This window comes from Neovison vison, chromosome 3 (assembly GCF_020171115.1).
Source record: "Neovison vison isolate M4711 chromosome 3, ASM_NN_V1, whole genome shotgun sequence".
Taxonomy (NCBI): domain Eukaryota; kingdom Metazoa; phylum Chordata; class Mammalia; order Carnivora; family Mustelidae; genus Neogale; species Neogale vison.
The window spans coordinates 13,430,839-13,446,317 of NC_058093.1; the positions used below are offsets into that span (position 1 = coordinate 13,430,839).

The 15,479-nt window shown below is 34.9% G+C and overlaps 1 protein-coding gene across 1 annotated transcript in view; it reads right to left on the reverse strand.

Annotated features, from left to right (window-relative positions):
* Window positions 1-4,685: 4,685 nt before the first annotated feature.
* The window catches only part of C2CD6 (C2 calcium dependent domain containing 6), a 137,132-nt gene continuing 126,338 nt past the window's right edge, over window positions 4,686-15,479 (reverse strand). The window contains exons 14-17 of the mRNA XM_044244347.1: window positions 12,827-12,901; window positions 11,487-11,697; window positions 8,137-11,438; window positions 4,686-5,033 (exon numbers count right to left, since the gene is read on the reverse strand). Of these exons, the coding sequence (XP_044100282.1) occupies window positions 4,686-5,033; window positions 8,137-11,438; window positions 11,487-11,697; window positions 12,827-12,901 (3,936 nt within the window). The remainder of the gene's footprint in view (window positions 5,034-8,136; window positions 11,439-11,486; window positions 11,698-12,826; window positions 12,902-15,479) is intronic.

The following is a 15,479-nucleotide window of genomic DNA, read 5'->3' on the forward strand; positions in this document are numbered from 1 at the left end:
ACCCAAGATCAAAAATGATAGAGGAGAAATAACAACCAACCACATAGAAATACAAAGGATTATGAGAAAATATTATGAAAAATTATATGCCAACAAATTAGACAACCTAGAAGAAATAAATAAAGTCCTAGAGCCAAAAAAATTTCCAAAATTATATTGGGAAAAAATAGAAAATTTGAACACTGCAGTTACTAGCAAAAAAACTGAATCACTAATCAAAAAACTCTCAAGAAACAGAAGACCAGGACCAGGTGGCTTTACAGGGGAAGTCTACCAAACATTTAAAGAGGAGTTAATACCTATTCTTCTCTAACTATTTAAAAAAAAAAGAGCAAGAAAAGCTTCCAAATTCGTTCTATGAGGTCAGAATTACCCTGATATCAAAACCAGATAAAGCCAGTATTTAAAAAAACCCCAAAACCCAATTTCTCTGATGAACATAGCCCCAAAAATTCTCAATAAAATATTAACAAATGGAATCCAACAATACATTTTAAAAAATCATTTACCACAATCAAGTGGGATTTATTCCTGGGATGCAAGGGTGGTTCAATATTTGCAAATCAACACATCACATTAAAAAGAAAAAGAATAAAAACCATATGATCACTTCAATACATGCAGAAAAAGCATTTGACAAAATACAATATCCATCCATGATAAAAACTGTCAACAAATTAATCTCAGAGAAACATATTTCAACATAATAAAGGCCATGTATGAAAAACCCACAGCTAATATCACACTCAATTCTAAGTTTTCCCTCTAATGTCAGGAACTTAACAAGGAACTTCACTACTTTTATTCAACATGGTACTGGAAATCCTAGCCACAGCAATCAGACAACAAAAAGAAATAAAAGGCACCCAAATTGGTAAAGAAGTCAAACTTTCACTATTTTCAGATGACATGGTATTATATGTAGAAAACCCTATATGTGCTATGGTAAGTGCTGTGAAGTGTGTAAATCTGGTGATTCCTAGACCTGTACCCCTGGGGCTAATAATGCATATGTTTATAAAAATTTTTTAAAAATTATAAAAAAATAAATAAGAGAAAAAAGAAAACCCTAAAGAATCCACCAAAAAACTACTAGAACTGACAAATGAATTGAGTAAGGTCACAGGATAAAAATTCATATCAGAAATCAGTTGTATTTCCATGCACTAATAAAGAAGTAGCAGAAAGAGAAACTAAGAAAACAATTCCACTTACAATTGTACCAAAAAGAACCAAAAACACGTAGAAATATACTTAACCCAGGAGGTGAAAGATCTCTACTCTGAAAACTGTAAAATATCAATGAAAGAAATGGAAAATGACACAAATAAATGGAAAGATATTCCTTGCTCATGGACTGGAAGAACCAATATTGTTAAAATGTTCATACTACCCAATGCAATCTACAAACTTAAGGCAATCCCTATCAAAATACCAACAGCATTTTTCACAAAACTAGAACAAATAATCCAAAAATTTATATGGAACCAAGAAGACCTTGAATAGCTAACCAATCTTGAAAAATAAAAACAAACCTGGAAGAATCACAATCCCAGGTTTCAAGGTATACTACAAAACTGTAGTAATCAAAATGGTATGGTGCTGGCACAAAACCAGACACATAAATCAGTGGAGCAGCCAAAACATGGAAGGAGAACAAATGTCTATCAGCTGATGAATAGATAAAGAAGTGGTGTGTGTGTGTGCGCACATGTGATGGAATATTACTCAGTCATCAAAAAGAATGAAATCTTACCATTTGCAATGATGTGGAAAGAACTAGAGTGTATTATGCTAAGCGAAATGAGTCAGCGAACAAATACCATATGATTTCACTCATATGTGGAATTTAAGAAACAAAACTGATGAACACAGGGGAAGGGAAGAAAAAATAAGATTAAAAACAGAGAGAGAGGCAAACCATAAGAGACTCTTAAATATAGGGGTGGGAGAAAGGGGAAATTGGTTGAAGGGCATTAAGGTAGGCAGTTGGTGTAATGCGCACTGGGTGTTATATGCAACTGATGAATCACTAAATTCTATTCCTGAAACAAATACTACACTATATGTGAACCAACTTGAATTTAAATAAAAATTTGAAAGGAAAAAAAAAAAGGATCAATGGAACAGAATACAGGGCCTGGAAATAAACCCATACTTTAAAGGTCATTTAATCTACAACAAAGGAGGCAAGAATATCCAATGAGAAAAATAACAGTTTCCTCAATAAATGGGGTTGGGAAAACTGGAAATCTACATGCAAAAGAGTGAAATTGGACTATTTTCTTACAAGTACAAAAAAAACCCAAAATGGATTAAGTATCTAACTGTAAAACCTGTAAGAAACCAAATTCCTGGGTCGTGATCTCACGGTCCTGGGATCAAGCCCCACATGGGGAATCTCTGCTCAGCAGGGAGCCTGCTTTCTCTCTCTGCCTCCCTCTCTGCCTACTTGTGATCTCTGTCTGTCAAATAAGTAAATCTTAAAAAAAAAAATTAGAAAAAAAAAAGAAACCAAATTCCTGGAAGAAAACATAGGCAGTAATTTCTTTGACACCAGCTGTAGAAATATTTTTCTAATATGTTTCCTATGCCTAGGGAAATAAACAAAATTAAAATATTGGGACTACACCAAAATAACAAGTTTTTGCATAGCAAAGGAAACTGTCAGCAAAACAAAAACCAATTGAATGCGAGAAGGTATTTACAAACGATATACGTAATAAAACAATATCCAAAATATATATAAAGAATTTATCAAACTCAGCCCCAAAAGAAACAAATAATCCAATTTAAAAATGGACAGAGGAGATGAATAGACATTTCTCCAAAGACAGACACATGAAAAGATGCTCAACATCACCCATCATTAGGGAAGTACAATTCAAAATCACAATGAGAAATCACCTTACACCTGTCAGAATGACTAAAATAAAAAACACAAGAAATAACAAGTGTTAGTGAGGATGTAGAGAAAAAGGAACCTTCGTGCACTGTGGGGAATGCAAACCAGTGCAGTCATTGTGGAAAAGAGTTTGGAGGTTTTTCAAAAATTGAAAATGTTATCATGTGATCCAGTAATTCTATTATTGAGTATTTACCCAAAGAATACAAAAACACTAATTTGAAAAGATATATGCATCCTTATGTTTATTGCAGCATCATTTACAATAGTCAAGATATGCCAGTAACTCAAGTGTGCATCAATAGATGAATGGATAGAGAAGATACACAGATACGCACACAGAGGAATATTATTCAGCCATAAAAAAGAGTGAAATCTTGCCATTTGCAACAACATGAATGGATCTAGAGGGTATAATGCTAAGGGAAAGAAGTCAGTCAGAGAAAGACAAATAACGTATGATTTTACTCATGCAGAATTTAAGAAACAAAAGAAATAAACAACAAAAGAGAGACAAAAAAAAATAAGACTCATAAATATAGAGAACAAATGTTACCAGAAGGGAGGTGGGTCAGGGGATGGGTGAAACAGGTGAAGGGGATTAAGAGTACACTTACCTTGATGGGCACTGAGTAACGCATACAATTGTTGAGTCACTATATTATACACCTGAAACTAATATAACACTATGTTAATTACACTTGAATTAAAAAATAAAGAGTAGAACCAATTAAGTCTCTGATTTTTTTTTAAAGAGATGGATAATGGGGCAGGCAGGAGCAGCAGAAGGAGACAGATTCTCCCAGCACAGATCCCAATGCAGGGCTTAATCTCACAATCCTCACCTTAACGATCAGAGCCAAAATCAAGAGTTGGGTCACTTAACTGAATGAGCCACCCAGGTGTCCCAGGAGGTCTCTGATTTAAATCCTCTGTTGATTTTGCTAATTTTTATGTGGTTTCTACCATTTTATGTAGTTTCCTATGATTTGTGCTATTAAAGAGGCCCTTTCATAGTGTTTTGAGTAAGTTCAAAGTGTTCAGTATAGGAGTCGTCTCAGGGATTACTATAAAAATCTGATTAGCTTTGGGCACCTGGGTGGCGCAGTGGGTTAAGCCGCTGCCTTCAGCTCAGGTCATGATCTCAGGGTCCTGGAATCGAGTCCCGCATCGGGCTCTCAGCTTGGCGGGGAGCCTGCTTCCCTCTCTCTCTCTCTCTGCCTGCCTCTCCATCTACTTGTGATTTCTCTCTGTCAAATAAATAAATAAAATCTTTAAAAAAAATCTGATTAGCTTTATTTATAGTGTAAAAGTTGTACTATCAGAAACTAAAATTAAGAGATGTTCTCTAAGCCCAGAAAATGACATACTGTTGGGTCTTATAGTATAATTAGAGCTGAAGTATAGGAGTATATTCATAACAAATGGCTAAACATAAGTAATGGCAAATAAAGACTCTGAGAACTGGGTGGGCAGGAATAATTTAGAGAATAACAAAGATTTGGGAAATCAGAGAACTATCAACTGGAGTGATACTGCTATATAGTGACAAGGGGGAAAAGCTGGGAAATAAAACTTAATAGATATGAACTGAATATATATTTCTTGCTCTGTTCCCTAAGGTTCATAAACAAAAACACATTTACATCAAAAGTGCTTCTTTTTCATTTTAATTAAAACAAAATGGTTCTAACAAGGTGAAATTTGGTTGTTGACATCTATCACACAGAAGGACAGATCTCCAAACCATTTCGTTCATTGGAGAAATTGACTGTTGGCCTTACATATTATTCTGAACTTTTAACATTTGTATAATATCACAAATGAGCGAACACTTTTCAATATTCTCTTTTAATTTCTTTTTTTGCCTCATTTTCTGGATTTCATAATCTGGGATTGCATCATTTATGTGAACTAAGCCTGCTGAAATAATTCGAGGACTTGTTAATTTTCCGTTGTAGCTCTCTCGCCGTTTGTGAACCTCTGGAGCGGTATTTGGTCTTGCAAAGTGTTTTAACTGATTATGGTTATCATCCGGGCTTTTTCCTAAAAGCCTTGTTCTTGATTTTGCTTGCTCAGCATGCTTAAATGAGGTCACAGGTATATCCTCAAATCTATCTGAACAATCCTAAATAGTAAAATAAAAGATCAGGTTGGTGAGTTAGTTTTCTTAAAAGTACATTTTAAATTTACAAGAACTCAAGTGTAGAATATCAATAGTTAAAGACAAAGAATGAGAGCATTAAATATTTTATAGGCAGTCTCCAAATTCAGACCCAACACCCAATGCTCCCTATTAGATACTATCATAGAAACCATGCTTTAAAAAAAAAAAAGTCTTATTGTTTCAACGGATCTGTTATTTTACAAGGGATAGAAGGTATGAAGCTGGAAACCAGAAACACTTAGGAGAGGGGTCCTTAAGGGTCAGACACCTAAAGGCAGTCTGCCTATTCTAGAATTCTCCAAATTATATTTTCTGCAACCCTAAATATAAATCATGATTCATACTTCATATCATCCAAAGTTTCATTCTTTTAAAGTTAATAAACATCTTCTTTAATACACTTTCGCACACTCATAGAGAGCCTGGCATCTAAGGATAGAGTTATACTGTTCATATTAAAGTAATAAAAATTGTTATGTACAATCTGAGAGTAAAGTAGTAAAACATTTAGGAAAATAACTGGAAGGATGCACACCAAAAAATTTAAAGAAAAAATTCTTTAAATTTTTAAAGAAGATGGTTGGGTTAGGGTGGTGGGATTATGGGCTTTTGTTTTCCTTTTCTTTTTTCAAATTTATATAATATGGCTCTGTTTTATAATAAACCTATAATAACCTACAATTACCCCAATGAGTGTATGGAGTTATTCATTCTTAAACTAGTTTAAACTAGTTTATTCTGCAGTATGAGCATCTTGTCCCTTAACACTTTGCAGAGATGACCACACCAAATGAAAAAGCTACTCTGATTTAGAGAGAAGGTGGGAATGAATTAATAGAATTGGAGGGTGGGGGGGTTGTACAGGGCTGAGAATTAGGGCAGCAAGAAAGATTTACAAATATGGGGGCGCCTGGGTGGCTCAGTGGGTTAAAGCCTCTGCCTTTGGCTCAGGTCATGATCCCAGGGTCCTGGGATCGAGCCCCACATTGGGCTCTCTGCACAGAGGGGAGCCTGCCTCTCCCTCTCTCTCTCTGCCTACTTGTGATTTCTGTCTGTCAAACAAATAAATAAAATCTTAAAAAAAAAGAGAAAAATTTACAAAAATGAAAGTATAAAGAATCTAGAGATAAGTTGTACCTACTTTACATTTTTGACTGGGTTGCAAAAATGCAAGGAAACATTCTCCCTCTCCCCTTTTAGGTACATGCAAAAATTAGGTAAGCCACATTATTAAGGGAATTTCTGCTACTTTGGAGAGTAATACATAATTCTTGCTTCACAGATAAAATAACTGATTACTAGAGTACCAATAGGAGGGCATGGAGACCCCTCCCACGACTGGTTACTTTTCTGGATGCTCCTACAGTTCAGTTTCTCTGTTCTACTTTGATTCCTTTGGGAGATTCCTGGATTTTAGAAAAGAATTGAGCCAGTCTTTCTGAGGATCTGAAAAATGCCCTCCTACCATTCAATTCTCTTTTGTCAACTTCACTGGGGAGAAAAGTTTAGGGACTGTTGGTTTAACAGAGGAAAATAAGGATAACTCTATCTCTCCTACCTACTCTTAGGATAAAGTTTCTGAGATCCTGTATGATCTCGTATTATACAATACAAATACAATTTATTGTTTTGTTTGGAAAACAGATATTAAAGATTCAATTTGTCTAAAGGAACTTTAGAAAGTCGGTTCCCAGAACTATGAACCCATCTTCTACCTCTTGTTCCTAGCGGATACACACATTTATGTGTACAACACACACACACACACACACACACACACTCACACACACGCACACCACTCAATACTAAATTACCAAATTTAAATAGAAAAGAGAAATCCAAAGTTGAGAGCATAAGCTAAAATGATAATATTTTTCTGGCTACTAATTTTACTACTTACTAAAGCTAAATATTTGCTTTTGCTTTACTACAGAAAGCAAATTCAAAGCAACTGTTCTAAATTGGAACTATTTTTCTCATTCAAAGGATTATGCGCATCAAATTATCAATGTAATGTCATTCTGGGATTTATGAGTTCTCCCAGGTGTGGGGCATGCCTATTTATATACACAAACAGAGAAGAGCAGTAGTCCAGAAAAGTAAAATAAGTCCCTTCCATTCCTAGTTTTTAACCTCAGAATGGTTTGTATAATGTCTGGTAGCAGGTTTACTTCCTAATTGTTTTCTGTTAATAGGTTTAAATTCCCAAGTTCCTCAGCCCATTATAAAGCAGAGGGGCAACGGGAATAGAAGAGACTTGTGAAGTTAAATTAAAATTTTTTCATTCATGGGGTGCCTGGGTGGCTCAGTGAGTTATAGCCTCTGCCTTTAGCTCAGGTCATGATTCCAGGGTCCTGGGATCCAGCCCTGCGTCAGGCTCTCTGCTTGGCAGGGGGCCTGCTTCCCCCTCTCTCTCTGCCTGCCTCTCTACCTACTTGTGATCTCTGTCAAATAAATAAAATCTTTGAAAAAAATTTTTTCCATTCATAATCCAATAGATTATAAATTTTACATATCCATAATACTTATCAGGATGACCAGCAGATAATATCTTTACTGAAACAAAGATAATTTAGCAATCTGAAGAATACTATTCATACTTATATCTGCACGAAAACAAAATCTGAGCTATGTTTCCATGGGACAGAGCCCCTGCCAAGAGCTGTATAGGTTGTGCTGGCCCAGCAGCCCCCGGGGTTAGGGCTGAGTCAGCTCAGCTGAGATTCAGCCAGTTCTCCATAGACAGGACTCGGGGCTCTGTCTCTAGGCTGTGGCCCTCTACGGAGTCTGCCTGGAGGAAAGGGTGGCTTTTTCTGATTCATGCTCCAGAAGGAGTGCCCTTTATCTGTTTCATACAAAGGCAGTCCCTTGCTTTTGTGACTTTATTTCCATCTGGGTGAGGTGAATTTGAATGTCAAAAGAATTCTTGTAAGTTTGACAGTCTGTGTATCTTGGGACAACAAAGGTTACACACATACTTGCATACAGACATACACACCCTAAAGTAGATGATGGACAAACTTTGCCAAATGCAAAAGGAGAAGATTTAGAAAGACAGTATTACATGTATAGTTGTTCTCGCGGTCCAGTGAAGCAATGTCCTTGGAACAGATTTCCTTAGAATTCTCGCAGAGGGCAGTGAGGCTGGTAGTATCTTAACCATCTTGCTGAAGGACTTTTTTTGTTTGTTGCCATGGTCTCTTTCTTTTCGGACCTTGGGCTTTAGATTTTCTCTCTTTAATACTTCTGGGAAGAGGGATGGTTTTGAATTTTTCTCAGCATCCACACCTTTGTATTTAAACGGCTGTGATTCAGGGAACTTGGCATGCTTTTCATTACAAATTCCATTTGTCTGTACAGAAAGAGTATGTAATTTTTTGTATTGTGCCAATGTTACTAGATGTTTTTTATTATTATTATTATTTCCTTTCAACCTCTGAATATACTGGTCTTCTAGCTTTGATTTCTCCCCAACCTCTAAACTGAAATAACTTAAAATGTTATTCTGCCTGGAAGGAAAAGTGTATTTGTATATATATTCTTCATTTTCACTTGACATTTCGTAATTGGGAATTCTTGGATATGAAGACAGTACTGCTTCTGGTTTTTCCTGTGCCATCAGTTTATAGAGATTATGCTCCCTTTTTTCAAGGGACTTCATTTTTAGTGTCCTTTCAAGGCAAATATTTGACTGAGTTGCTTTTGATTTACCACTCCAACCATGTGAGTCTTGAATTTCTGTTTTAAAATAATAATTTTCTGCTCGAGGAAGCTGCATGAAACCATGTTCTTTCCTTTGTTTCTTAAGCACTTTATCTGTAAGTCTTTCTGATGACTTATTTAATGGAATTACTTGGGTATTTCTGATGAAAGAAGGTTGGACTTTAATTAATCTCAGAGGTTTGGCTCCTTCTTCAGGATAGTATCTTTTCTGTTCCCCAATTATTGATGGATTTTCCTCAATATTCTGTAAGGAAAAATATTCCTTTTCTTTCTTTTTGGTTAGTTCTGTTTCTACAAGTCTCCCCTCAGGAACTTTTTGTAGAGTAGTTTTTTGAATAATTTTTAAATATTTATTTTTCTTTTCTGAATTCTCCTCCATAAATTGATTTTCATTTCTAGACGATAAATCTGGCTTTATACATTTTAATGGTATGGAACTAGAATTGATCAAATTTATACGCTGGTTGAGCCCTTCCAATTGTCTTTCTGTGATTAGTCCTGATTTTGAAAGTCTTTCTATAAAAAGGCTCTGGAAGTGTTTGCTTAAATCAGCTTTTAGATTTAATAGTTCATTTTCTGATAAACCTGTAAGATAGTTTTGTAGAGATTTATTTAAAGGGTATTTCATGTTTAAGTCAAGTCTTTTCCCAAAACTCCCCCTTGAAATATCTTGTCCTAACTCATGAAATGATATAGAGGCACTTTTAGTTCTTAGAGAAGACATGTTTGAGTTGACAGTCTCAGATTCTGTCTCTCTAAATAAACTGCTTTCTGAAAGGTTTTTTAGGAAATAGTTTTGGAGAATTTCATTTAAGAAAGATCTTAGCTTTATTTCCAAATGTTTATCTATGAAATGATGATTAAAATTATTTACAAAAGACATGATTTCTTTTATAGTTTCTGAATATTTTTCCAGAAAAATATTTTGCCCTTTTGGTTCCACTTTCTCATTCATCAAATACAGATTTTGGTAGATTTTTGGTAAGTCTTCTTTGGTGATATGTCCAGATTCTGAAAGTCTTTCTACAAGGTAATGTTGGATATGTTTACTTAGTTCAGATTTTAAATTTTTAACTTCTGACTCCGAGAGTTCTTCTAAAAATACACACAGCTTTGGACTCAACATAGGTTTTCTGTCTAATTTATCTATTTTATCAAAATTCTCTCTAATTTCTTCCAGATCTTCTGTGTTATTTGGAAAAGGATGCTGAATTAGTCTTTCTAATTCTTTCCCTGGTTGTCTTCTTTCAGACTGATTATATTTGAAAAAAATTTTAAACATATGTTTTAAAAAGGATTTTAACATTATTACATCTGAGTCATTAAGTTTACCCATTAATGAGTTACTTAAATTTTCTAAAGCAGAATTTAGATCATTTTCTTCTCTATTCAACCTCTGACTATTATTTGGCGTATCTGTTTTTTTATCTGGTGTTGACTGATATTTTGAATCTTGTAGGGATATATTTTGACCTTCATCCATATATTCATTGCTATTAAAAGAAGTGTTATTTTTGGGAATGAGGAGTGTATTCTTCTCTGAAAGAGATTCTGCTCCTCTTTGGGTTTCTGAATAATCCTCTGTGGAATACTTTGGTTCTTCTTCAGCAAAGACTGTCTCTGTATCCTGTACAGAACCCTTCTGATATTCTTTATCTAACTCTATCACTTTGATTATCCCAGATTCTAAAAGAGTATCTACAGGAAATGCTTGTATTATCTGGCTTATTACAGATTTGGCCTGTGGCAATTCTATTTCATCATCATCTTCTTCATAATGAAGTAGAATATTTGAAGATAAGTTCTCCCAAGCTGTGGGTAATTGATTCTGCAAATTTACTGGTGTCTCACTTGATTCTTTCTCTCCTACTTCCAACTCTGAGAAGATAGGTGCTGTGAATATTTGCTTTATAACATAATCATGTGCAATGTCACTTACACCTGGTTTGGATCTAGACACTTCAATTTTTGAATGCTTCTTCTGGAGATTTTTTGTAAGTGGAAAATTGATCTCATCAGCTTCCAGGTGTTTATCACCTGGAGGTGAAACACGTGCTCTTTCTACCTCTGGAGGTGAAACACGTGCTCTTTCTACCTCTGGAGAATTTCTTGGTCCATCTTCAAGTGATGGTCCACTTTCAAGTAAATCTGCAAGAATATCTTTAGTTACTTGTCTTAAAAGAGATTTTGAATGTGCCATGTCTTTTTCTGGAAGACAGATATTTGAATCTTGGACTTTTTCAAATATTTTACTTTCCAAACTACTTTGTGATCCATCATGAATACTCAGAAGTGGAGAACTATGATTTTTCTTTCTTGCTTCAGGATCCATAGGAATCTCTGGTTCAGAAAATAATTTATCTGCTAGGTCTTGCAGATTTTTACTTAAAACTGACTTGAGCACCATTGATTGCTTTAAATTTTCTAGGTGGGGCGTAAGACTTAATGATTTTGAGAGGCGATATGTATTCACATTTCCAGTCACTGATGATTCTCCTTCAAAATTAGGTAGAGATACATTTGGTAGTCTTTCTTTTAACTTATTCTTAGTATCTAAAGTCTTTATTGTGGTCATGTTAGGATCACAGGCTAAATTATTCTTAGTGTCTAAAGTCTTTACTGTGATGAAATCAGGATCACAGGCTGACTTTAACTTAGTCTTGGTGTCTAAAGTCTTTACTGTGGTGATACCAGGATCACAGGGCCAGGTTTTATTAGTAGGTGTTGCAGTTTTTGAGTATGTTGGGTAAGGAGGATCTTGGTCTTCATGCTCTATAATCTCTGCACTTGAAGTGTTTCTATATTTGGACATATCTTGGTCTTTCCTTTTACTGACTGATGTTTTTTTGCTTATATTCCTTAGAAAAGGATCAAAACCATTCTTAAGGTTGAATTTCTGGAACTGTAATATTAAAAACAAAAGGTAAGAAATTCTGTAGTATTTAGTTGAATTTATAATAAATTTTCTAGTTAATTTTCTATGAGCAATCGGTCAAATTATCTATTCATTCACCCACCTTCTACAAAGAGAAAACTGACTTTATTTTAAAATACTTGAAATTGGAATGATGAAAATTTTAATGCAAAATTTTAGAACTCTTAATTCTGATACTATTTTGTGTCCAAGAGCTTTTCATAACCTAGAATATTTAAAATACTTAAACAGCATTCCTACATAGTTGTGTTTTTTTTTTTTAAAGAACTTGATTTCCAGTGTTAGCTACACTTACTTAGACAATTGCTAACATCAGGATCTAAGTCCTATCTTATTTACCATTTAGTGACAATACAAGAAAAAATTAAAATGCAAAGCAAGTAGTAAATATCCCATTAAAAGTATTGCAAATAGTGTCTAAATACTAACTTGGGAGCATGTATCATTTGCTTTTAAGTCTGGGAATTTCAACAATGACAATAAGTTCCACCCACTACTTAGCATGTCACAGTAGAATCTTACTTTTTGATGAATACCATACATGCCTTATAATGGTTATGAGAGAGCATTATGAAAAAGTTCTGGATTATAGTGAAATTTCAGTGTAATATCCATGGGTAGTTTTGTAGCTCTGCGATCAAGAAAGTCTATAAGTGAAATAGTCTTTGAGGTGAAGTCTGTTATTCAAATGTTTCAAACATATTCTTATATTTGTTCATACAACCTCTACATTAATCAGCTGAAAAGGGGAAAATGTGAAATATCAGCCTAGTATTTCAGTTTATTTCAACTTAGTTGATCAAACTTCATTGTAGTAGATACATTTTATTACATCTGTTTTTCAAGTGTTAGTTGATATCCAGATGACAGTATAAGAGTCCCCTGGGTTCTTCTGAGAAATACAGATTCCCAGGCTCCATTTCCAGATCAAGGTTCATCAGGTCAGACGTAGAATCTGAGAACATGAATTTTTTCAAAGACAGCCATATGTTTCTAATGGGTAGTCTGGTTTAGGAACCACTGAATTATATAAAGTATTAGAGAAGCCTAGTATTTAAATATAATTGTTATTGGGATAGGATAATTCAGGACTCACCTGATACTTTGGTTTGGATTCTATATATTCTGGTCTGAAATATGGTATAACGTTTTCCTTTGGTGAAAAAATCACCTTATAAAAAAAGAAGTTTTAATTTTAGACTGCTTGTAATACAAGAATATTTCCCAAGGTAACTTTATTCTTTCAATAGTTATTAAAGACATAAAAAACGTAAAACCTAAATATTTTTCTCATAGCTACTATAATTTATCTTGCCAATTATAAGACATCTATACATATATATTTACAAATATAACCTTAGCTTCCTTGATACTCTAATTTTCACACTATTGAATTTATAAAATCAAAACTGCACAGCAACTTCAAGCAGAAACAAAAGTAAAGAAGAATTGGAATTGTCAGAATTAATATAACCTCATTTTAAAAGGTTGTAAAATGCTTTAGATAATAAATGACATTTGAGGGGCCCCTGAGTGGCTCAGTTGGTTAAGCGTCTGACTCTTTTTTTTTTTTTTTTAAAGATTCTACCTATTTACTTGACAGACAGAAATCACAAGTAGGCAGGCAGAGAGAGAGAGGAGGAAGCAGGCTCCCCGCCGAGCAGAGAGCCCGATGCGGGGTTTGATCCCAGAACCCTGGGATTATGACCTGAGCCAAAGGCAGAGGCTTTAACCCACTGAGCCACCCAGGCGCCCCAAGTGTCTGACTCTTGATTTTTTGGCTCAGTTCATGATCTCAGGGTTGTGAGATCAAGTCCTGCATTGGGTTCATGTGCTGAGTGTGAAGCCTGCTTGGGACTCTCTCTTCCTGTCCCTCTGCCCCTCTCCCACCCCTAGGAAAAAAATGGCATTTGATATTGTATTGGGCTAGAAAGCATTTTCAATAATTCCTTAACCTGTAATTGCTAAATGTGTACTTAACACTGCCTAAGGAAACACTTGGTGCTAGATTAAGGTGTATAGGAACAATTATCAGAGAATCAGAGAACCACTGAATTTTGGGAGACGAAAGGTGCTGTAGAGATAATTCAATCCTACTCCTTGTTTCATACAAGAATCTGAAGTTCAAGTTTGTTGTCCCAAGTTAACCAGATGATTAGTAGTCTAAATCCGAAGTGTCCTAAATTTTCATCTGATATTCCTTCTGCTACACAATCAAGACTGCAGTGACTGAGAATGATGCTTTGGAAGCATCATAACGTGCATGCACACTGCCCTCTTATCTAGAACAAATTTGATACCATCTCTCTGAGCGTACATATAGTACTACAAAATACTTTCAAATATACTCTCTCCTGTAGACAGCAGAAGGTTCATTATATATCAAATTAATTAAAATAACAGTTCAATGAATGATCTTTCCATAAGTAATACTTTTGGTTTTAAGTGTACATTAATATTAAGCAGTTAATAACATGACTTTTCTTAAATTTTCAGCAGCTTCCCATTTTTGCTGCTATTCATTGCCCTAACACATTGACTAAATTATTTCTATGAGTTTCTCAGTCTTCCCCATTAGAGTTTCTCTCCTTCAGACAAACTGTGTCTAACTTTGAGTTCTTGAAATACATCTCAGACTTTTCCACATCAGTTCTTTTGCTTTTTTCTTTGCTTGAATTTCCCCTAAAAAACAATTTGAACTCTAACATTTGAAATGTCATTACTTTAAATAGAGTATAAAAATTAAAAATAAATGAAATATATATGGGAAGTAGAAGAACAGTAAAAACCCAAAACAACAACAAAAAGACCACATGAACTCTTTTTTGTAAAAAACACAAAAGAAAAAAAGAAATTCTTCCCTAACATAAGCTTGAAAGAATGTGTGAAAGGACATAAAATGCTAACATCTCTGGAAGAGAGGAAACAGGACATTATTAACTTTTATTGTTTAACTCTGTATTATTATTTATTTATTTACTTATTTAATTTATTTTTTAAAAGATTTTATTTATTTATTTGACAGATCGCAAGTAGGCAGAGAAGCAGGCAGAGAAGCAGGCAGAGAGAGAGGAGGAAGCAGACTCTCCGCGGAGCAGACAGCCCGACGTGGGGCTCGATCCCAGGACCCTGGGATCATGACCCGAGCCGAAGGAAGTGGCTCAACCCACTGAGCCACCCAGGCACCCCTGTATTATTATTTAAATGAACATGGAACACTTTATGAATAAAAAACTCTAGTACATTTATACTGAGGAGAATTGCTCTAGGCATTCTTCTCATGAAGCTAGAAAAGAACAATAAAACAAACCAATATAGGAGCTTCAGGATGATGGACTAAACATGGGGCTCTCTTCTTTCCCACTTCCCAAGGTTCTAGTAAAATAACAGAAAACAATATTTCAAGAAGAAAAGTCCCATGGAAATACTGGTAATCAATCAGGTGAGATACCAGGATTTAGAAAGTTGAGAAAATTCAGAAAATATGAAAGCAGATGAGACTGATTGAATGGAATCTTGCATCAAGAAAATTAGAGTCTTGAACTACAGAAATCAGGTGGGCCTGAGAAGCAAAAAAATTCAAGGACAGCATATACAAAGAGAATCAGATGATGGTGCAGTTGTCATAGTTATTAATTAGAGAGCTACATTCAGAACAGCTGGATCTTCTCTTTCTCAGCCCACAGAGCACATGCTGTTGGCAGCGTTGTCTTTCCCAATCAGACACACAAAAGATTAAAAAAAAAAAA